The sequence below is a fragment of the Zonotrichia albicollis genome, chromosome 25, assembly GCF_047830755.1.
Source record: "Zonotrichia albicollis isolate bZonAlb1 chromosome 25, bZonAlb1.hap1, whole genome shotgun sequence".
In the NCBI taxonomy this organism is placed as follows: Eukaryota; Metazoa; Chordata; class Aves; order Passeriformes; family Passerellidae; genus Zonotrichia; species Zonotrichia albicollis.
Genome location: NC_133843.1, coordinates 3,324,622 through 3,347,307, shown reverse-complemented (window position 1 = coordinate 3,347,307; position 22,686 = coordinate 3,324,622). Strand labels below are relative to the sequence as shown.

The window sequence follows — 22,686 nt, the reverse complement described above, 5'->3', positions numbered from 1 at the left end:
TTGAACGGGAGCGAGCGCTGCTCCAGAGTGAGACACAATGGGAAGCAAACGATTTCAAATGTTTATAAGCTACATAGCTCCGAGGCAGGATGGGGCTGGGTTTTTCCCCAAGCAGCTGGGAGGGAGGTCCTTCAGAAACTGTAATTGCAGCCTTCCAATACTTAATGGGAACCTATGGGAAAGAGAAGACAAGACTATGTACTAAACCTTGTAGTGACAGGACAAGGAGGAATGGGTTTAAGCTGATAGAGAATAGGTTTAGATTGGATATTGGGAAGAAATTCTTGGCTGTGAGGGTGGGAAGCCCCTGGCACAGGGTGCCCAGAGATGTGGCTGCCCCATCCCTGGAAGTGCTCAAGGCCAGGCTGGATGGGGCTTGGGGCAACCTGGGATAGTGGAAGGTGTCCCTGCCATGGCAGGGAGTGGGACTGGATGATCTTCAAGGTCGCTTCCAACCCACCCCATTGTGTGACCCGTGAGGAGCTGCTTTGTGCTCACTTTTAAGGTGATGCTGTCGGTGGTCCAAGCTAGCAGCAATGACATGTGAGGGGCTCCGGCGTGTGAGGGGCTCCCTTGTGAGAGGGGCTGCTATGTGTGAAGGGCTGCGGCGTGTGGGGGGCTCCGATGTGTGGGGGGCTCCGGCGTGTGAGGATCCTGGGCTCCCCGCCTTCGCTTAGTGGGATGAGGCTGCCCTTTGCCCAAAGCCGTTTGTCGGTGCCCAGAGCCCCTTGCTCGGGCGCCCCGTGCCCGCGCTCGCCCCGGGGTTCCCGAACGGAGCTCCACAAGATGGCGAGCGCGGGCCCGCGTACGGACCAAGATGGCGGCGGGCGGCACAGCGCGGGGCCGGAGGCGCTCGGACACCCGCGGCACCGCTCGCCCGGCCCCGCCACGGCCCCGGCACCGGGCCCGGCGCTCCGCGGAGACGGCCCCGGCAGCCGAACCCGCACAGCCCGCGGGGGAAGCAGCCGACACGGCGAGCCCGGTAGGAGGCACGGGGCCAGGTGGGATGGTATGGGAGGGAAAGGCCGCGGGGCCGGGCGGTCGCAGTGAGGGGATCTCAGGTGATTATTAACAGCTACAATCTGAGCATCATCATGTGGGAATTATCAGGAGAATTGAAGTAAATTTATCGCCCTTCCCGCTCCTCCCACGACGTTGTTTGTGCCTGTGCAGAAATACAGAGCAGATTTAGCCATTGCCGTGCTGGGTGATGACAGGCCTGGCACAGTAATTCCCATTAGCATCATCCTTAAGAAAATAAGAACATGGTGATTGACCTCTTACGGTGCTAGTTTATTCTCTGAGACAAGTGTTTTTCTCTTGCTGGTGATGGACTGTATATTGTGGTTTATATAAGCTGTCTGCTCCTCTTTTCCTCTCTTTACATGTACTTTATACTAATTACTTTTCTTAAAAGGCTTGGATCAAAATGCCACTTGTGTGATGGAGCCCTTCTGTTCCTTTGGAAGTAAAGAGAGGAGGTGATTTTATTCTTTATTTCAAGTGAGCTTTACGATCTTGCCTTTTTTTCTAAGTGTTCATCACATGAAGCTGCTGAAGGACGACCTGCAAAGAGGATGAAATACGAAGAAAGCAATCTAAAATCAGAGCTAGAGGGACTCACATGTGAAAGTGGAAACCTTGCTGCGCTGGGGGAAACACCTAAAACATCTGATGAGAATGGAGGTTCAGAAGATCCAAGAGACAGCAGCGTAATCCAACAGAAAAAAGATGAAAGCATTCCAGAGACTGATGAAGGGAAGCAGGAGAAGGAGCAGGAGCCACACACGGTGAAATCCAGCGGTGCTCCATTAAAAACGGGTGGATATCTGCACCACTATCACGTGTTCAGTGAGGAGGAGAGCAGTTGTGGGAGCTTTGATGGAGCCACCTCGGAGGACACGGATTGCCCACGGGGGCCAATGTTCCTGGAGCACAGCAGTGGCCTCTCGGATGAGGACAGCAACCAGCCCATGCCAGTGCACCGGTTCTTTGGAGATGTTGAGCTGGTGAGATGATGAGTCTGTTCCTGCTTTAGACCCAACCCTGGTCTGCTTAAAATTTACCTCAAAACTGGTGAATTTGGCCAGTATTGTTGCGCCTTGTCCCCCAGATAAAACTGTCTCCATCAGAGATGAAATTACTTGCCAAGCTGAATTAATTTCAGGTGTAAAATCTTTCTTATTTAGATTTTTTAGTCCAATTCCATGAGATAGGTATTTTTACTGCTAACAACATTATGGAGACACAATATTGTTGGCAAAATAGGTTTTTGCTGGCCTTTGGTTCTTGACAGAATCATAGAACAGCTTGGGTTGGAGGGATCTTAGAAATCACCCAGTTCCAGCCCTGCTGCATTGGGATTGTTTGGAATGGAAACTGGTTTCTGCCTATCTCAGCTTTTGAACTGACCCAAGGACCAGAGCTTTACATTTGAATCCCTTTAACAAGCATAACTTTGGGGCAAGTGATGCTTCCACCTTTTAGGTGTTCCTTGTGATATTTAGGGAGCAGTGAGGATTTGTTTAGGGAGCCCTTCACCCTCTGCCAATCCTCACACCAGTGAAAGGAATCCCAGCCCTGAGAGTGCCCAAGGGTCTGGTTTGGGCACACTCCCCTCAAAGCCCCACAGCTTTAGCTTTGTGCCACTGCTCCCAAGCTGAGGGTTGGTTCCTGTGTCAGCTGAGGGAGCATGGGAGCTGGAGGTAGGAGTTCTCCCTCCACAGACTTTGTCCTTGCTGATTTGATCTTTTCTCTCCAGCACCTCCCAGCAGTTGTGCTCCCGAGTGTGACGAGGAGCAGGCGAGAAGCCAGGAAGCTCCATTTCATTGCAAAGGAAGATGATGAAGAGGAGGAGGAAGAGGAAGATGTCTAACAACAGACTGTAAACAAACCCTTCTTCTTTTTCTGTGACCACATGGCAATGGCTGTGTCAGTAACATGAGGTGTCTGTTTGCCTTTTCTCAGGGAGAGAATTGGGAGTTTGTTTTGCTGGAATTGGCAGATACAGTATTGCAGTGATTATCTGGGGCAAATACTGAATTTTCAGTGGTTTAGAAATAAAGTATAATCGAGCACTTTACCACTGATATTTCAGAAAAAGGCCCAGGGAATATAGAAGTTCTTATGGTGTTTTTTGTAAATTTGAGCCTCTGTCTTGAGAAAGTATTTGGTTTCACTCCTTTTTTGAAAAACAGTTAAGAAAAGGATGCTGGAGCATCTTTTAATTCTGCAAGGTCTGTGCCATCCAGGTAATAAAGGAGCCAGCTGACTCCCTGGTACAAAGAAGGTCAAAGGTCTTCCTTGTGTGGGTTGTTTACACCTAACCCAGCACCAATTAAACCTCTAAAATGCAGTTCTGCTGGCAGAATGAAATGCAGGCTGTCAGAGTGGATTCAGTGTGCTCATCTCTGCGAGTTCAGCACGTTTTCATTGCACGTCAGCTCCCCAAACACCCACCCTGTGGTGCTGCCTCCTCCCTCCACCTGCTGCTGTAAGTGTTGTCCTCTGTTGATTTCCAGCAGGGATTTTGGAAACAAATGCTTTGGTGGTGATACACAACAAATACCTTCCCTTGGATTTGATGGACAGGGGAAGATTGCTGAGTCCCCTCTGCATGTTTAAAAAAAACAAAAGGAGCAACCTCAGCCAATTCCAGGAACTGTTAATTCACCCAGTGTTTGTGGGAATATTTCTTTGAAAGTGTGATTATGCAATAAGCTTCTAGATATTTATTGTTATAGCTCCTTCTATGTTTCTAAAAATAGAGAGAAAATGTTATCAGCAGATGGTTTAAATAAATATTAATTTCTACAGCTAGAGCTTGTTAAACATTCAAAAGTTGTAAGGCAAACAAATTGCATATGCATGGCATGGTAATGCATTTCCATTTCCACTCCAGCTGATGCATTGTTTCTGTCAAAGATATTTCTTGGCTCCTTTTCACTCTAATTCTGTAACACGGAAAAATCCAGATTTTTTAATTGCATATTCATAGTTCCAGCCCAGCTCTGTGTTGCAGCAGCTCCTCCCAGCATTCCTTCAGTGCTGTGTTTGCTGCTGGCTCTTTCTAGCAAACACAGTTTCACACACAGACATTCATTTCACTTGCAAAATGCATTTTCAGTTTGGGGGACACGTGCCACACAGGTGACACTGGGTTTGTCACCAGGATCCTGCCCAGTGCCCTCCCCAGTGTCAAACAGTGCAGGAGGGGAAGCTGGAAGGATTGATTGCATGCAGTGGAATTAGAAATCCTGTGTTAAAAATGCACCTCCTTGCTGCTTTTCAGATTGCACTGTTTGGGAGGGGACTGAGTTTGTTGTTTAAATCAATATTCTATGTAGCAAAGCTTCCAAAACCCAGTAATTTGGGGCTCAGGCAGAAATGTCATTTCCACACAATTTCACGTGGACTAACTGGTTCAGGACCAACACTATGAGGGAAAACAGAGCTTTTTCTAGTAGCTGGTGCTCAATTCATAAACACATTTCCCTTCATGCTCTATCACACCTGATTAATGTCTCCTGCACCTTCACTCACACACACAGATGTGGGGGCATTTTTTTATTTAAAATGTTCACACGATTTACATTGACAATCCCAAAAGTTCAGCTGCTATTAAAAAAAAAAATTCAAGTAAAAAATTGAACTATTCCTGATTTGTTGCCTGAGGTAGGAAATGTTTTACCAAAGCAATATTCTCCAAGGCAGTGGGTAAACATTACTGTAAACATGATCATTGTAGCTGCCCTTTCTGGCAGTGCATCAAGTAAAACTCAAGCTGGAGGCAGAAAGCGTTAGTAAGGAGAGGGAAATCAGCAGGGAAGATGGCAAACAAAGGTGGAAAAAGCAAAAAAATCTCATGGGCCTGCTCTTCTTTCTAGGAGATGCACATCTGAAGCAATGGCAAAGGGGCAGGTGGGGATGAGGGAAGGAGTTTGGCACAGGTGAGGTGGCAGCTCTGCTGCTGAACCACCTTTGGAATTTCTGAAGCTATCTGCAAAAAGCACAGATAAAACATGATTCTAAATCCTTCTTTGTTTGGCTTAAAATCCAGAGGAATAGAAGTCTATGAGCCCCTGTGGGTTAGTTTGTAAAAAATGTTTTGTCCAAGTTTCATTTCTGTGTACTGTGAGTTTTGGGTCAATGCTGGCCAGAGATGACAGGGTAGAGTCAGAGTCAGCCTCTGGCTCATTTTCTACCTTTATCACACTTGATTTGAGCTTGATTTGAGGGAGGCTTGTAAGGAGTGGGAAGGCAGGAGAAGAGAATTAAATGGGATATTGGAGTGTGCTTTGTGAGGCTCTGGTTAGGTTACCCAGCCAGTCTTGTGCCAAATAGTTCTTATTTAAGAAATTGGAGCTATTTAAAAACAACAGACTGACATGATTGAAAAAAGCAGCAGGTCCCTTCCAGAGACAGCACTAGGAAATCTCCTGGGTTTGCTTCCTCTTTCTGTAAATTCTGCTTTTGTCACAGCTGAGGTTATGATTGGTTTTCTTATGGCAAGCAATATGTACGAGTTTTAAATTATCCAGGGTAAACAGCAGCTGATAGAAGTATTCCCAGTTCACTTCTCTCCCATCTCGTGTTTTGACAGCTTCTGCCAGTTCTGGGACAACAGCACGTTTCTTCTCAATTCTTGGGGACACAAAAGACAAGACAATATTGCCATCAGGAGTTTTCTCAAAATAATCAAGTCTCCATCTTCCTTTCAGAGCCAGGCAGAACTGCAATTCTTTCTCCATTACTAGGCATATGATTTTTTTCCCCCCAAGGAAATTAGTTTAGCAAATCTTGTTTGCTTCACACCAACATTTGAAATGGTTCAGAGGGGATTTTGCTGGAGAGGAGAATTCACACAGATAGCGCAGTGAGGAGGGGTTTTGCTTCCACACACAGAAAATCTGCACAGAAGCAAAGCAGCTAATGAGAGGCAGCATTTCATCTGTCTTCAGGGTTTTGTTCTCACAGCAGCTGCAGCATCCCAGCACCTTTCCTCACCACATATTCACAGCAGAGCTGACTGCACAGCGGGGGGAAGGAACTAAGGCTGAACCTTTCTGGTGAAGCTGAAGGCCACAAAGCAGGTAGGTCTGGATTAACACTTTGTACATACATGTGGTCGAGATTCCAGGTGCTGAAGAGGATCCTGCTTTCCCTGTTGCTGTAGGGGTTGATGGAATGCTTACATGGGCAGTCATCTCTGTCAAAAGGTCCCTGTGAAAAGTGTCACACTTGTCACCCCAGAGTGGTCCTGGCACCCACATCCCCCCCAGCCTGGCACTGCACCCAGGAAGCTGTTTCCTTCCTCTCATGTTGAAGGGAGAATGGGATCAAACTGATAAAAGGGGGAGTTTAAGTCAGGTATACAGAAGAAATTTTCCCCTGTGAGGTAGTGGAGCCCTGGCACAGAGTGCCCAGAGGAGCTGTGGCTGCCCCATCCCTGGAAGCGTCCAAGGCTGGGTTGGATGGGGCTGGGTGCAAACTGGGCCAGTGGAATGTGCCCCTGTCCATGGCAGGGATGGAATGAAATGATCTTTAAGGTCCCTTCCCACCCAACCATTCCGTGATTCTTCAGGAAGGCTGCAGGTACCTGACAGGAGAACCACCCCTCTGCAGTGCACAGGCGTGCTGCCTCCTCCTTCTCCCTTCTGTCAAAGTAGCACCCGTTGTACTTCACAGATTTCAGTTTTTCTGCCATCAGGTCGATTATCCCTCTGTAGGCATCTCGTGCTGCAGGATGAACGTTTGAAATAAAACCAGTAACCTAGAGGGGGCAAACCCAGCAATCACTCCTCGGTTCCTGTGGCAGCCTGAGGCTCTTTTCTACAATTACAACTGTAGAAATACTTTATATTCCTGCAGCCACAGAATTACTGTTACAGCTTGACATAAGTTACTTCAACAGAAACTTTTACCTCTCTCATGTAGCCCCGCATTCTGCTCTCACAGCTATGCCGCAGGTAGCTGGATTTGTTCTTGAACCGAGACTCCAGCCCTGGAGGGAATGAGATTGTTTTGTACCTCAGCTCAGCTCCTGCCCAGCTGGGAGTTCATACTGGCTTTCTATTAACTCAGGCTGCACAGGTTTTTTAATGTCCCAATTTTATTTTACTGGTTCAGGACTACCGTGATCTTAAGCATTTGAAAAGGATGCTATAGAGCATCTGCTGAGAGAGCAGGAGATGGTATTGTTATGTTTCTTGTTACTCTGTATATGTGAAACACCAAGAAATTGTGAAAGGAAAACAATTGTTGGGGAAGAACTGCAGTAATAGCTTGGGAATAGGAAGAGAAACTTGCAGTTTGTAAAGAGAACATAAAGCTGGCAGAGATGTCCCAGTTATCCATATACTATTAGCAAATCATTAAAACATCATCAATGCAGATGTATATTAATGAGGGAAATGCATCCCAGAGCTCTCTTTATTAAACCAATAGGGAACCATAAAAAAAAAAAAACATTTTAGCTTTGATACTAATCTACTAACACATTTAATTTTAGATACTAAATGTCCATGTACTTTAAAGAACATGCACATTTAATATCTAAAGCTAAATGGTGCTAACGGAAGGGATAACTAAAACCCTGATCAAGCACCCAATCACACCAGCCGGAAGAGCTCCCAAACTTTGCTTTAAGAGGAACACAACTGACAGAAGTGACTTTTCAGAGCAGATCAAAACCCGGGAATCCCGTAGCAGTTTCCTACAGCAACAAACACACCTTCAAACCATTTCTTGTCCTCTTCCTTGTCCTCGGCCAGGATGTTTTCGCTCAGGTTGTGGATGAGATCCGCCAGCAGCTTCTGCCTGTGGGGAGCCCGCTCGTCCGTCAGCAGCCTCCGCGCAGCCTCCACCACAGCGCCCTGTTGGCTGCAGAAGGCGGCCAGGAGCCGCTCGATGTCGCTGGCACCTGGGGCAGGTGAGGCGGCACCGGCTGAGCCCCCGCGGCCGCCGCTGCCCCCGCGCCCCCCGCCCGGCCCCGCCGCACTCACAGCCCCGCCAGCTCTGCCCGGGGCCCAGCAGCACCAGCTCCGTCTGCGCCGGCAGCGCTCGGAAGTAGCTCTCGGTCAGCTCCGTGCCGTCCTCGTAGAGGCAGAGGCGGCTGCCTGCCAAGGGAAGCTGCCCCACGGGCGGGTGAGACCCCGGCTCCGGGCGGCCCCGACCGCAGCGGCTGTAGCTCCAGCCCCGGCCCGGAGCTACGGCACCCGCTACTCCCGGTCCCGTCCAGTATGGGCAGATCCGCCCCGCATCTGTAAGCGGCATCCCAGCCTGGTATCGTCCCGTCCCGCACCTGCAGCAGGCGGCAGCCCTTCCTCAGCAACCCGCGCAGGCTCCCGGCCGCCACCCCGAACTTCTGCGGGCTGCCGCACCCGCGCAGGCGGAAGGGCCGCAGCGGCTCCGCCATGGCCGGACCGGGCCGGTGCCGCTCCCCGCCCGGGGCCGGTATCGGTGTCCGGGGCCGGTGCCGCCCCGCGCAGGCGCCCCGGGGCCGGCGGGGCGGTCGCGCCTGCGCGGCGGGGCCGCGTTGCCATGAGAGCGGCGATGGCGCCGCGCTGAGCCAGGTGGGGCCCGGCCCGGTGCTTCCCCTGCTCCCCGCTCTCCCTCCGCCCCGGGGATCCCCCCCCGGTCTCGCCAGGCTCCCCCGTGCTTTGTCCGCCGCCCAGCCTGGCTGTGCTCCCGGAGCGGTGCGGCCGTGACCCCTCCGGGCCTGCGCCGCCTGCGGGGTTGGGGCTGGAGGGGGGAGGAAGGGACGGGGCCGGTGCTGGTGCGGGCAGCGATGCTCCCGGTGCTTGTGTCCCCGGCAGTGGGTGTGTGGCTTTCCCAAAAAGACAAAATTGACCTTGTGCTTTGCTTTTTGTTCGTCTGGCTCCAACACCCAGAGCATGGTGCAGCTACAGGTTTGGTACAGGTTGCTCCTGGATGCATTTGGAACTCTTAGTTTCAAGGTCCATCTTGGGTTAGCAGGTTTATTTTATTGGTAGATTGCTCTGCAAGTGATCGAAATCCTCGTTTTGCTCAACAAAAGGTTAAAAGATCAGTTATATTGACTGATCTTTTATCTTTTGGTCTGTATTGACTGACCCGCGCCTAAAGAACATTTATGGTGCCAATGTTAATCATCGTCTATTGACTCGACTGACCTCAGTTCTTTGACCGTAGTGCCTCAGTGGGTTTTTGTCACCCTTCCAGGGATGAATCTAAGCTTGAAGGCCGTGGCTGTGACCAGCTCATCTGCCCAGGATGCCACACAAGATCGGTTTCACGGTGATCAGCTCGTCGGGACACGAGGATGGGTTCAGTGCTCGGGAGCTGATGGTTCATGCACCGACCGTGAACGGGTGGCGCTCGCCCAGGTACTGTGAGCGGATGGCCTTGGAGCACTCAATTTCCAGAAGTTTTAAATGAGTGGCAGATGTACCGTGCATGGTCAAAGCAGTCTACAGTATCCCAAACCAAGTTGATAAAGCAAAAAAAGTTACTTTAATCCTATGGAACCCTCATCCTGGGGGAAGAAGGCACTTTGGTTAACACCTAAAGGCACTGCATTGTATTTAAATAAAGTCCTGGAAAATGAAAATGTTTTTGTTCTTGGCAGTCTTGGAGTTTGTCTTAGTATGAAAAATCCATTTGGCATCTTAACATGTGTGGGGCACCTGAAGATATGCACGCAGTAAAGGGAAGGGAAAAGTGTTTCCACTCTTCTCTTGGGATTCTTACAATATTTATAATATTAGCATACAATTAACAACTTGAAAGTTGCATAATTAAACGTTGCTCAAGTTGGAAGTGAAATCTGCTTTGAAATGATGATTGAATTGAGGAACTGTGTCTCTTTCAGGCTCTGTCAGTACCCCCAGGAGATCACCCTGCAGCTGGTGGAGCGGTGTCGGATCCGGAAGCTGCAGCTGCTCGCTCACCAGTACATGATTGCGAGCAAAATTGAGTTCTACATCAGTGAAAGTCTGCCTGAATACTTTGCTCCCTATCAGTCAGAGAGGTTTCAGAGACTTGGGTGAGACAGAAAGTTCTGGATCAGTTTAATGTCTTAATCAGAAAAGCTTCAGGGGAGAATAATTCTCAGTGTGGGTTGTGGGTGATGCTGTGTGAGCAGCTGGGAGATCCTGGACTTGTGTGGATCTGTGACAAAGCTGGAGATGCAGGTGAATTGCCTTGCCAGGTGACAGCACACAGTTATTTCAGTTGTGAGGTTATGAGGGAGGTTTCACAGTTGTTTCAGTTAGGAGGGGATTTTAAACCCCACCTGTGTGTTTGGATGTATCCTCTGCTCATGTGTTATGTTTTCCTTCCCAGTTATGTCCCTCTCTCAGACAATGAGAAGACTGATTTCAGAGCTCGAGAGTTGAAATCTGTGTACATGGATGCAGTTGGCCAGTACCTGAAGCTGATTTTCCATAAAAATTATGTCAATAAATACAACTTGTACGGGCAGGTGAGTTAGAAGTCCTAACCTGGTCACCCAGGTGACACTTCCATAGTAAAGAGCAGGCAGAGAAATCTGCTCCCTTGATTTATGGAAGCAAAAAAATGTTCTTTGAAAGCTCCTGTGTTTATTTTAGTTTGTTTTAAAGCACAAAACACAAGGTTAGGAGTGCGTTGGGATCAGGTGGATGCACCTCATCCAGAACAAACGAGTCAAGGGCACATTCTGTCACTCTGTTTGTGCTGAGGTTTAGCTCACCCAGCAGGGTCTGTGCTGAGGACAAGGAACTCCCTCTGAGAACAGCTCTGGGGTCACAAAGCCACTCTGAGTGTTTTGGGCCTGTTGTGGAATTAAGTGAAGGTGTTGCACAGCCACCATGGTGCAGACACACAAACACCTGCTCAGTTCTGCTGGGACTCGTTTCAGACCATGGGGTTGTAGATTTGGTGATACATTTTCAACAGAGCAGGAGGCACATTTAGCACTCAGTGCTTCTCTGCTTCCATATCACCCTCCTGACCACAGGCCCTGGTTTTTGTTCCAAGAAAAGAGGAATGTGCTTACACATTTCCATTTTCTGTGAATTTCTGCAGGTTGCCCTGGTAGCTGTGAACATCATTGGGGATCCAGCAGACTATGGCATTGACATGAGCATTGTAAGTCCAAAGCATCCCTGTCCTTTTACTGATGCTCCATTTCTTCAAGTACACGTTCCTGGAGTAATGGGATGAACCTTTCTTGTGCCAGCTCTTAGGCAGAGCTGTGGTGCATTAATTTATTGTTAATGTTCTCTTGAAGCAAGAAATTTGAACCTAATATGGGAATACAAACATTAAAATGTTGGAACATTTTCATTTTTATTGTCTCCAGATTCTTTTGCTTCAGTGTGCCCCAAAACATAAGTGCTTTATGTTACAAAACTGATGTTGGTTGTGGCAAGTCAGAATTCTGTCTTGAACCTGATGTTGGTGAATGTGCATTGAGATTTTCTTTTTCCACCCTTCCAAAGCCTACCAGAGAGCAGCTGATAGATCACTACATGGGAATTAAATCAGATGACCCTGCTTTAAATGGAACTTACCTTGGGTAAGTTTGTTCTTTGCCTATACCCTGGCAAAACCTCTGCTTGGTGTAAAGCAGTTGTTGATCTCTGTGTTTTGTTAATTCCCTGCTAATGAAAAGAGAAACCTACCTTATTGTGGTTTACTATATTCATTTTGTGCCTTCAGGAAACATGACTCCATTTCACCTCTGGATGATTTGGCCTTTGACATGTACCAGGACCCAGAAGTGGCTCAGATAATCCGGAGGCTGGATGAGAAGAAGAGGGAAGCTGTGCGTTTCGAGTGCTATGACCATGCCAAGAAGCTCAAACAGGCCATTGCAGACTTGCAGAAGGTGCTGTTGGAAGAACTTTGACACCTAAGTGGAGCAGAGCTCCAGTGGCCCATCAGGAATCATAATGATTTTATTTGTGTGGAACCGTAATGATTTTCAATATATTTCCCAAATGATTAATTTTAAAATCACATAGCTTGATTGAGTAATTTGCCTGGGAGCAATGAAAAAAGTAGAGTAATGTGATTCCAAGAAATGGAATGTTAATTACATTTCCAAGAAATGTTGTGAGATGATTCCAAGGTGATTTGTACCAATCCTAGGTGGGCGAGCGACTCGGCCGCTACGAGGTGGAGAAGCGTTACGCCGTGGAGAAGGAGGATTATGACCTTGCCAAGAAGAAGAAGGAGCAGATGGATGAGTACAGGCTGAAGGTGTACCAGCAGCTGGAGCTGCACGACCTCCTGGATGCACAGCTGCTGGTGGGTGCTGTTAGTCCAAACTCAGGAGGGTGTTGTAAATAGAAATGGCACAGCAGCCAAACTTCATTCACAGGTTAAGGGAAATTTTGAGATTTACTAAAGCATTTCAGTTTTCTCTTTGGATTGTGGATTTCTTCAACCTGAGACTCTCAGTGTGGTGTTTTATGAGCATGCTTAGTTTTCCATAAATCCCATTAAACTGTTGAGGTCTCAAGAAAATAGCATTAAAATCCTGAATGTTTTGTATAATTTCAAGACTAGCTGATGCAGATGAATAAGGTGCTGTCTCCTATTTTGGAGGGGTAGAGGGGGCTTAGGATATGGTATCAAGGCTAACCATACAGAATCCATGTGATTTTTTTATATCCATAGAGTTATGTAATGTGCTCAGAACAGGAAGTTTTATAATCTCTCCACACATGCACCCACACAAAATTATTTTCTGACTTTTTCATAAAGCTGCTTTCAGTGGGAATGATGACACACCTGTGAGCCAGGTTCAATCTTTACTTGAAATCACCAGAAGCCCGTTGACAGAGTTGTAGCTGTACTGAGAGATTTTAGCACATTTTTAGCCTTGCTGTAAAAATCTTCTTCCCTTTCTCAGATCCGAAAAACTGAGTTGCCCTTGAGATCTGTGAGTGGCACTGAGAGCTCCCAGAACTCCCCTCCTGAGCCTGCAGATCCTCCCCAAGCAGAGCCCCTGAGGGCAGAGGCTGTGCTGGAAGAGCAGTTGGTGGATCCCACTTCTTCTGAGCCTGTTGTTCCCTACCAGTCCCCTCTTTCTCCTCAGACTCAGCCCACAACCTCCAAAGAAGTGTTTTCCAAGGAAAATGTGAGTAGTGTTCCCTCTGTTACTACAGAAACCTGTCAGGGCAAACAATCTGATGTCCAACCTTCCAAATAATATAGTTAACTCATGGTTATCTTGGGTGTGATGCTGCTTTGATGTGAGAAAATTGCACTGAGGTGAATCCAATTAGTGATAAAACCACTTCACATCTGAGTCATTTCAAGAACAACAAATTTTATCTTTTCTGCTAGGTTGAAATTGTACCTTATGATGAGAGACCTCTCCCAACCGTCTGCAAGCAGGTGGATGAAGCTGTTGCCTATGTTGAGCCAGAGGTGATTGAGGAGGATGTGGGTGATGCTCCAAGGACTGGCAATGCTGGGGAGCCTGAGCAACTCACACAGAAGGCACTGAGGGAAGCCAGCCCTGTTGTGGAAGTTTTTGGAGAGACTTTGGTAAAAACCAGTAAAACAAACCCAAAAACCAGTAAAACAAGCCCCAAACCCAGTAAAACAAACCCCAAACCCAGTAAAACAAACCTGTGGGTTATTGTGCTCTGTGTTCAGAGGGCTTTTATGTGTTTAGAGATGCTATTTTGAAATCTGAGCTTAAAATTTCACCTTGGCTCTATGGATGCCTGTTTACAGCGTTTTTACCAATCTGGAGCTTTGATGATTAATTATTTGATGTGCTGATAGACAGACAGGATCCAGCAGACTGCTTTAGGGTATGGACCCAGAACACCCATAACTTGCCACTGTCTTTTGGAGGGAGAGAAACCCTCCCTGTGCCTGGAAGGGCTCCATGAGCCTGACCTGTTAATCCCATTTCACTCATCTCATTTCAAAATGTGGGCTTTTAATAAAGCCAGATTCCTGTGGGAAACACCTGGGACTTCACACTTCAGTTCATATGTTCTTTTGAGGCTGGTTCTCTATAAAAATGTTAAATATGTATTGAAATATCTGTGGGGACATTTTAAGAGGTAGATTGTTGTGTGCTCAGGTTTCAGGAGCATATTCCAGAACTTGGTCATGTCGAGAAGAGGCTTTACTGGCTGTGTATGAGAAGCTGATGGAGGTGTCAGTGGACACTCCAAAGGAGGATTTAAGGAACATGCTGAGGGCTGCTGTTTTCCTTGTGAGGAGGGCCATCAAAGACACTGTATCTTCAGTAAGTTGGGATAAGTTTGGTGCTCCAGTAAAGAACTGGCAGCCAAAATTGCAGAACCTTGGGGTTAGGATACTTTGAACAAATACTACTGTTGAATAAATCCAAAACCAAAACAATAACCCTCAAAACTCCCAAGATAACTGGGCAATATCTGGCATTGAACAGATGGAGAAAACTGCCCAGGGCTGAACCATGAGCTGGTGCAGTAAATGTGCAGTGAGGTTGATCCTTTTTCTTTGTTAAATCTGAAATACAACAATGAAGTAACTTCTAGTTTCCAGCTCAAAGTACTGCACTTAGCTGAAGGACACTTGGGCATCAAATAAACCTTAAATAAGAAGAAAAGAAGAAAATTGAGCTGGTACTCTTTATGAAACAATTTCTGAAGCCTTTCACCTAAGTCCTAGCAACAGGTTTTTCTGGAAGACAGTTGTCTGAAGTAGCTTCCATTAAGGGTGTTACTGTAATTCAGATTATAAATAGATTTTTACTGTATTGTTTGAAAACAAAGGGCTCTGTGTTGGTTTTGCTCAGCATTTTCTTTTCCTTTTTAACTTAGGTTTTTCAGGCTTCCCTGAAACTTCTAAAAATGATCATTACCCAATATATACCAAAACACAAACTGGGGAAGCTGGAAACTTCTCATTGTGTGGAAACAACCCTGCCACATCTGCTTTCTAGAACAGGCGACTCTTCATCCCGCCTTCGTCTTCTGGCTTCAGCCTTCATCCAGGTGGGTGTTTCCCTTCAAATTAGGGAGCTCATAGGTGAGAAACACCTGATCAAAGTGGACTGTGAGACCAGGGTTGGCTGATGTGAAGTGTTATAGCTTATCACAGAATCTTATCACAACTTAGCACAGAATAGCTGGGGTTGGAAGGGCTTTTTGGAGATCATCCAGTCCAACCCCTGCCAAATCAGGGTCACCTGGAGCAGTCTGGGGGTACCTGCTGCTGCTGCAGGTGTGACTCTTGTGTTCTTTGCTGCAAGTGACCTACAGAGATTTCTGCTTTGCAGAGACAGGTAATTGTGCTTTTCCAGTGTGCTCACTGACTTTGTGTGTTTCTAGGAAATTGCACTGTGTCCTGAAGTAAAACCTCTCCAGATTATTCCAGTGCACCTGGCTAAAACATTAAAGCCAAACTCCCCAACACACCTGGCAATGAGTCACGTGGAACTGGTGGAATCTCTCTTGGTAGCCATGGGGACTGAAAACTCTGGGTTTACTGTCAGCAACGTCATGAAGGTAAGAGATTGAGGTTACAGCACATGGAGGATTTTCTGATGGTTTTCTGGGGGCTTGCTTGGCTGTTTTTGAGTGCTTGAGAATTCCTGGAGAGGTATATTCTCCTGAACAACAGTGCTGGTAATTTTAGAGCAGGTTGGACTGGGCTTGGAGCAACCTGGTCTAGTAGGAAGTGTCCATGCCCATGGTATGGGGTAGAATGAGATGAGCTTTAAGATCCCTTTCAACCCAAACCATTCTGGGATTCTATGAAGCAAGATGTTAATATCTGGAAAAAAGGAACCAATGAGTTAAAAAGTGTTTGCAAGAAATCTTGTAGGAAGATTTTTCCTGCTGCGGGAGAGTCTTGGACTAATAAACCAATCCTTAAAAATGCGAGAAAACAAAGATAAAAAATCTTTCTGTCATTATTTCCAGTTTGCCACGGGAGCTCTGGAGCACAGGGCCCATGAGGTGCGTGAGGTGGTGCTGAGGATCATCTTTGCCATGTACAGGGAGCACAGGGCAGCTGTGCTGGAATATTTCCCTCTGGACGACGCCAGCGCCCGCAGGACCGTGCGCTACAAAACTCTGTTTGAGGGCTTTGCCAAAATCGATGGGAAATCTTCTGAGAGTGAAGTGAGGGTATGTGAGGAGAGGCAGAACCTACAGGGCCACTTCAGACATGGTGGATTGTATTTACAGGGTTCCCAGATGAAGGGAGGAATGATAAATCTGACTCCATGTTCTCAGAAGGCTAATTTATTATTTTATTATATTATATTAAAGAGTACTGTACTAAACTATACTAAAGAATACAGAAAGAATACTTACAGAAGGCTAAAAAGATAGTAATGAAAACTTGTGACTCTTTCCAGAGCCCTGACACAGCTTGACCCTGATTGGTCAATAAGTGAGAACAATTCACATGAAACCAATGAAACAACCACGTGTTTATTATTTATGATACTATATTATATTAAAGAATACTATACTATACTAAAAATACAGAGAGGATACTTACAGAAGGCTACAAAGATAATAATGAGAACTCCTGACTCTTTCCTGCCAGGCACAGAGAAAAGCAGCAACAGATGCAGAGAAACAGACAAAGGAAGAAATGAAAGTTCTAAAAAGCCACTCAGCAGCTCTCAAATTAATGTTACAAGCAGAGGTTGAAGATGAAGAGGTGAGCATGTTTCAGTTTAAGGTTGTTTTGATCCTTTGTTCCTTGGATATCATGGACTTAGATAATGAGCATTGGTGTTATTAAAAAGAATGAGAAACTCTAGACATGCCCTGGGTGTCTTTTTTCCTCAGCAGTCCAGCTTAAAATCTGAGGTGTTGTTCCTCCTAACGTAGTGTAAAATTGGGATTCTTTATTATAATATAACAATAATACCAATATAATATAATAATATATAACATAACATAATTGTATTATATAATACCTTTATAATAAAGCAATACCTTTATAATATAAAATAATACCTTAATACAATTGATTTGCCCTAGAACCAGCAGCATAAATGTTGTAGTGCAATGGCTCTGCTTCTAAATTTTAAATTCCAGACAGAAATCAGAATATAGTGTGTTCCCTTTCTCTCTGGAAGGCAAATTTCTGAGTTAAATTTCTTTGTTTGATAGGAGAAAGACTCTTATTTTCAGAAGACAGAGAATGAAGGTAGGTAGTTTGAAATAAGAGTTAAGAAATGTAGATTAATAAATTGTGATTTTGGTTTAATAGTTCTCTCCTTACAGGTTCCCAGGTATATGAAGCTACAGCAGGAAATATTCAGGAGGAACTTTCCTCTGTTGCAAATTACCTGGATAAGTAAGTGAGATGAGCCTCTAATCACCTTAAGCCTTGGTGTTACCTGTGAGCTCCTAACAGTAATAACATTTTTCCAGTAGATCAAAGCTAATTCCTTCAGCAGTGAAACAATAAAGACTAAAATCTCTTCCAACAGGTTTGAAATGATCACCAGGCAATCCTAGGTGCTTTTCTTTGAAGTTCTTGGATAGTGTGACTTTTTACTTTCTTTTACTGAGTATTTGCTTGTGGGCTAAGAAGTAGCCACAGTTTAATGTTAAGCTGCCAGTGTGAAATAGGGGAAAATATGGTGGGGCTTTGCTGGGTGTTGTAGGGGGAGGGCATAGAAGAAAATTCTGGAAATTCTGGAGCCAGAAAGCCAGTTTGATGAGCTGCCCTCAGAACTTCTGTAGAATTAATCATTCTCTAAGAAAAATTGCTCTATGATTGTATTTACCCTTAATTACAAGCCAGTACCTGCCCCATTCTAAGCTCAGCTCTACACAGGGGAAAGAAACTCTTCAAGATATTGGGTGTATTTGAGAACAGCTTGGAACAGAAGGAACAGGGCTCATCTGTTTCTCTCTGATGTCACTGATGTTTGTGTTTTTTTCCCAGCTTGTGTATATTTTGTGGTGAAAGGAACGAGTCCTTCACTGAGGCAGGGTTGGATCTGCACTACTGGAAGCACTGCCCCATGTTAACCCGCTGTGAGCACTGCAAACAGGTCAGACTGAGCTTCCCAGAGCTGCTGAGACATGGACTGCTGTTATTCTGGTTTAGATATGCAAGATATTTATCACTGCAAGATATTTAATTCACATAGGTGAATTCTGAACACACCTATGTGATTTGGGTAGTGCTTTTGGAAAATAGCACCAATAGAAAATGAGTTAATGACTGGACTGAAATGAAATTTTCCCTTTGTCATTTTGGAAGGTGAGGCTGAGCTGATCCCATCTCTGCTTGCTCAGCACAAACCTTGCTGGCTGTGTTGCAGATGCTGGAGATCTGCAGCCTGACAGAGCACCTGCTGACTGACTGTGACAAAAGGGACAGCTTTGGGAGGTGCCCACGCTGCAGAGAGGCCGTGCCCAAGGACGAGCTGCCCAGACACATAAAGAGCAGGATTTGCAATCGTGAGTAGCTCCAAACAGGGAGGTGGAACAGCAGAGGTTCAGATTTCAAACACCAGGGATCTTTGGCAAGTCAGGCTTAGGGATCTGTGTGAATCCTCAGGATGGGATAAATGCCTGAGTTTTCTGGTGCTTGGCCTGTGTGAATGTGTGTTGGGAGGGTGAGTGAGAAGATTGGGAAATCTCTTCCATATCCCTGTAGATTAAGCATTATTCCAGCACAGAAAGGACATGGCCTTGTTCTGGAGTGAGTTCAGAGGAGGCACCAAATTAATCAGAGGGTTGGGTCACCTCTGTGGGGTGACCATGTCTTTATTATTCCCTACATACACTGTGGAGAAAGGCTGAGAGAATTGGGATTGCCTGGAGAAGAAAAGGCTTTGGGGTGACTTAATTCTAATTGTGGCCTTCTAGTAGGGGCTGAAGGGGCTACAGGAGAGGTGGAGAGAGGCTGTTTGGAAGGGCCTGGAGTGACAGGACAAGGGGGAGCAGGATGATCTGTAAGGTTCCTTCCAATCCATGGGATTCTGGATTCTGAGATTCCTTTTGATCTTGTTTTGGTGATTAAACACAGGGCTTCTTTGGGAGCAGTTAATGGTAACAGCAGCTGGGTTAGACATTGGGTAGTTTTATGCTACTTGCTGTGCAGATTCTCTTCTTGTGTCTGAAATTAGCCTCTCTTTGCGATTCTTACATTATTTGTCAAACAATTTCAGCTGCCAAACCAGAAAATGTGGCAAACCACTGCCCTTTGTGCCATGAGAACTTTCCTCCTGGAGAAGAGGTGAGGCCACCCTTCCCTTTGGGCAGATGTTGGTATGGGTTGGTTTAATGTGATGGACCTTCCAAGATATATTAAAATAATGGAGATATTATTTTCTATTCCATAGCAAGGAGCTCATATTTTAAAAAAGCAGGTTAAAGTGCTGTTGATATAAATTAGTGCTAATTTTGCTGGAGTTGTGCTATCATTGCTTTGTAATTGACTTCAGGCCTGGAGATCTCACCTGATGAGCAGAGATGGCTGCAAAATGAACCAGAGGAGGACATCCCTCCTGAACAAAACCATTCTGCTGCAGCCTGGTAAGACATCAGTTAATGATAATAACATTTGTACTTTTTACTGTGTTGCCTTTGCTTAAGGAAAGTGTTATATCCCCAAGAGCTGTGTCTGTGCAGCTCCTGGTTTGCATTTGGGTGAGAAGTGATAATTCTTGTACTGGAGCAGTGTGCTTGGGGAGTAAATTCCCAAACTCATGCAATAACAGTCATGTTCAAAGGAAGACACGAGCTCAGCTGGGAAAAACTGGCAGATTTGATAAATTGATCAGTTCAGGGATTTTTTCTGCAGAACAGGATGACCATGAATAGAACAATCAGCTGAACAGTGTTCTGGAAAGCTCCTGAATGCTGACACAGGGAACCAGAGCCTGATTTAGCTTTTAGTGTCCAATCAAAGGTTGCTAATCTGATCCTAATTACAGGGTGAGCTGAACAGTTAGTGCTGTGCACTGCTTTTCCTTTCCAGGCCAGACTCAGGAACCTGACAGATTTATCATTGTGCAGCTTTTTCACCATCAGAGACATTGATGATGTCAGGTGGTGTTTTTTCCAGCAGTTTCCTTTATGAAGAACATGGAAAATCCTTTTATTTCCAGAAGTTAAACAAACTGCCTGCAACACCAGAACTTTTGGCCAGTAACATCCAAACCTTTCCTCCTTCAGACTCTGGAGTTTTCTAGTCAGCTGTGTGTTCAGTTCACCTGCTCTGAGCTGTGCTCTGCTCATATCTGCATGTCACTGTCCCAGGTTCCTGGAAAGAGCTGTGGAATTGGCCATTCCAGCTGATCTAAATGAATCATAGGGGTTAAAATCATCACTTTCTGGTGTTAAATTGGATTCACAATCCTGTCTGTCTGTCCTCAGCTTTGCTGTTTGTACTGGCTAATAAGACACCAGTCAGTTGTTAGTTTGTCACTGCTTAGAATTTGGAAACAGAAGCAAATCCTGCCTGGATAAGCTTTGATTCTATTTCCTAGAGGTAGGAGAGGAGCCCTGACCATTCAGACACTGCTGGTGTGGAACATGCTGAGGCTCAGTGCCTGCCAGCTGCTGCTTGCTTCAGTCATTCACACTGAACAGATCTTGGGAATCAAACCAGTACATTAATTTCACTCCTGGGACTAGATGTGCTTGCAATAATGATCTCTATTTTCTCTTTGCAGCCAAAGCATTTGGCCACTATTTAAGGAGACCAGGTCCTTCAAGAACAAAGTTTCAATCTCCTTCAGTAGGAAGCAAGATCAGAACTCGAGGGGCCCCAAATAAAAACACTGGCAAAACATACTCCAAGCGATGACAGGAAAAGTATTTCTTCCTTTGTCTGAATAACTGGGCACATGGCTTTTCTGAGGTATTTAAAAATTGTAGGCAACTTGTATCATCTTTTTGTGGGTTGTTTTTAGGCTTGAGCAGTGCCTGGTGTGATCCCCACGGCGTTGCTGTCACTGCAGCACTGGGCTTTGCTTTGCTAGGAATGCTCATGTTGGAAATACCAAATGCTCTGCGACAAAAACATTATTTTGACAGAATACCGTGCTCTCCTTTCCAATCCCATGTCAGTAATTTAATGGGTTCAAAGACATTAATTATATCAGAGGAGAGAAGTCTGTTTCCTGGTGCTTGAGGAACAGGAACCACACATGGGGGAAGCCTGGCCTTGTGCATGTGTCAGATTTAGGGTTCTAAAGGCAGCAGAGCTGTACCCAAAGCATTGCTCAACCCCAGGAATTTGCACCAAATGAAAAGCCAGAGGGCTGGCTGGATGTTTTCCTGGTTGTGCCACTGTGCAGGAGGTGACAGGACATTGTGGCCTCTCACTGTGCACCAAGTGCCTTAGGAGCCCACTTGGCAGGAGGGTTAAACCAAACCCTCCAAGTCTGTATTCCCCTTACAGAAATGAAAAAATAATCTTGGTTGGGTCCTGAAGAGCTTGAATTAGTAAATATAGTCATTTTTGCCTGCTTTAGTGCACTTTCAGCTCAAATACTGAGCTCCTCTAGTTAGATATTGATTAAAATAACCATCCACAGACTGGAGCACGTGAACAGCTTCAGAGAGACAAAGTCTGTTAAGACCAAGGCATGAAGCTTTGTACCAAAGCAGCCATTCTCACATCTCTAACATTCTCTCTTTAACATTCCAGCTGTTGCTTTCCAGTGTGGAATTGGTACCATAGGCACAGGAATGAGTGGTCATGATCATATGAGGGGAAATTTGGGGGTTTTTGCTCCCATGGAGTGACTTTGTGGTGTTGTTTTGTGTATAGAGCTGATTTTGTAATACAGTTTTTCTAGTTTGCCTGCAGCCTGCATACCAGATTATGGATTTTTCAGGTAGATCAGTGTGCTTGGATTTCAAAATTATTTGTATAAATTGTTTCTCTAACTCTTCAAAATACATATTTCAATATTTATACACACATTAAGAACATATATGTAGGTATTTTTATGTTCCCTTTAGTGACATGGGTTCCTATTTGAGGGCCTGATTCTCTATGCTAAATAAATAACAAATATTTCAAAATAGCCATTTATCTTGCTCAGAGGTGTAAGGATGAAAACTACTCTATAGTACAATCAGGAAATAACTTAGTTGTGATAAAATTTTTTAGAATGTGAAAGGACCCTTTTGGAGTACAGTAATACCACCAGTGTCTTGTTTAAAGGTGAATTTACTGGGGTTCTCCTTAATTAACAACCTGGCTTTGCTGCAGTGGCAAAATAAACACTGGAGTGAAAACCACCATGAGGTTTGATGCTGTGCCACCAAGTCTTGAGCAGAATATTCCAGAGAAAATCCATTGCACAGGTGTGGGTCTGGGCAGTGAAAGGAGGGCTGCAAAGTGTTGTACTGGAACCTGGATTTGGCTACAATGGGGCCTCAGTAGGAAAGCAAGGAAAGAGTGTGGTCCTGAGTGGTCTCTGTCCATCTGAGCTGTGCCTGAGTGTCAGCTGGGGCATTTCCATGTGTCACTGCAGGGATGGTTCCAGGGCAGCCCCTGTCCATGTGTGCAGGAGTTGATCTCATCCCAAAAGACCTCTTGGTGTTCCTCTACTCCAATAGAGCAATTTATAGTGATTGCATGTTCCTAAATGCTGGATAAGCAAATCACACATTGAAATCTAGGAGATATTATCAGGAAAAGGAGTTGCTTGTGTTAAATGTCAGTTATTTTTATTGCACATATTTAATAAATTACTTTAGCCAGTCT

The 22,686-nt window shown here is 45.6% G+C and overlaps 3 protein-coding genes across 3 annotated transcripts; 2 read left to right on the top strand and 1 right to left on the bottom strand.

Annotated features, from left to right (window-relative positions):
* The first annotated feature begins 773 nt into the window (after positions 1–773).
* Positions 774–3,082, top strand: C25H1orf174 (chromosome 25 C1orf174 homolog). Its single transcript, XM_005492620.4, has 3 exons — positions 774–982; positions 1,536–2,009; positions 2,762–3,082. The coding sequence occupies exons 1-3, from the start codon at positions 818–820 to the stop codon at positions 2,873–2,875; spliced, it is 753 nt and encodes a 250-aa protein (XP_005492677.2). The 5' UTR covers positions 774–817; the 3' UTR covers positions 2,876–3,082.
* Positions 3,083–3,626: 544 nt separating this feature from the next.
* On the bottom strand, positions 3,627–8,437 carry DFFB (DNA fragmentation factor subunit beta). Its single transcript, XM_074558556.1, is given in 7 exon segments — positions 3,627–5,643; positions 6,122–6,222; positions 6,599–6,772; positions 6,924–7,003; positions 7,733–7,923; positions 7,925–8,130; positions 8,303–8,437. Coding segments are annotated over 7 exon segments (1,083 nt in total). The 5' UTR covers positions 8,417–8,437; the 3' UTR covers positions 3,627–5,426.
* Position 8,438: 1 nt separating this feature from the next.
* Positions 8,439–22,684, top strand: CEP104 (centrosomal protein 104). Its single transcript, XM_005492621.3, has 22 exons — positions 8,439–8,573; positions 9,202–9,365; positions 9,851–10,024; positions 10,324–10,462; positions 11,047–11,109; positions 11,463–11,539; positions 11,683–11,851; positions 12,115–12,273; positions 12,881–13,108; positions 13,318–13,521; positions 14,072–14,239; positions 14,799–14,972; positions 15,309–15,485; positions 15,903–16,109; positions 16,537–16,653; positions 17,112–17,148; positions 17,226–17,298; positions 17,896–18,004; positions 18,278–18,416; positions 19,130–19,197; positions 19,406–19,496; positions 20,639–22,684. Exons 2-22 carry the CDS (start codon positions 9,253–9,255, stop codon positions 20,770–20,772), a joined length of 2,820 nt encoding a protein of 939 aa, XP_005492678.2. The 5' UTR covers positions 8,439–8,573; positions 9,202–9,252; the 3' UTR covers positions 20,773–22,684.
* Positions 22,685–22,686: the final 2 nt, after the last annotated feature.

What these genes read in the sequence shown, in the direction of transcription:
- C25H1orf174 (XM_005492620.4), top strand. Translation starts at nt 818, where the DNA reads ATGGCGGCGGGCGGCACAGCGCGGGGCCGGAGGCGCTCGGACACCCGC. An exon ending in CAGCCGACACGGCGAGCCCG is followed by an intron (nt 983 to 1,535) that starts GTAGGAGGCACG and finishes TTTTTTTCTAAG; the next exon opens with TGTTCATCACATGAAGCTGC. An exon ending in TCTTTGGAGATGTTGAGCTG is followed by an intron (nt 2,010 to 2,761) that starts GTGAGATGATGA and finishes TTTTCTCTCCAG; the next exon opens with CACCTCCCAGCAGTTGTGCT.
- CEP104 (XM_005492621.3), top strand. Translation starts at nt 9,253, where the DNA reads ATGCCACACAAGATCGGTTTCACGGTGATCAGCTCGTCGGGACACGAG. An exon ending in CTTCTGAGAGTGAAGTGAGG is followed by an intron (nt 16,110 to 16,536) that starts GTATGTGAGGAG and finishes CTTTCCTGCCAG; the next exon opens with GCACAGAGAAAAGCAGCAAC. An exon ending in TCAGAAGACAGAGAATGAAG is followed by an intron (nt 17,149 to 17,225) that starts GTAGGTAGTTTG and finishes CTCTCCTTACAG; the next exon opens with GTTCCCAGGTATATGAAGCT.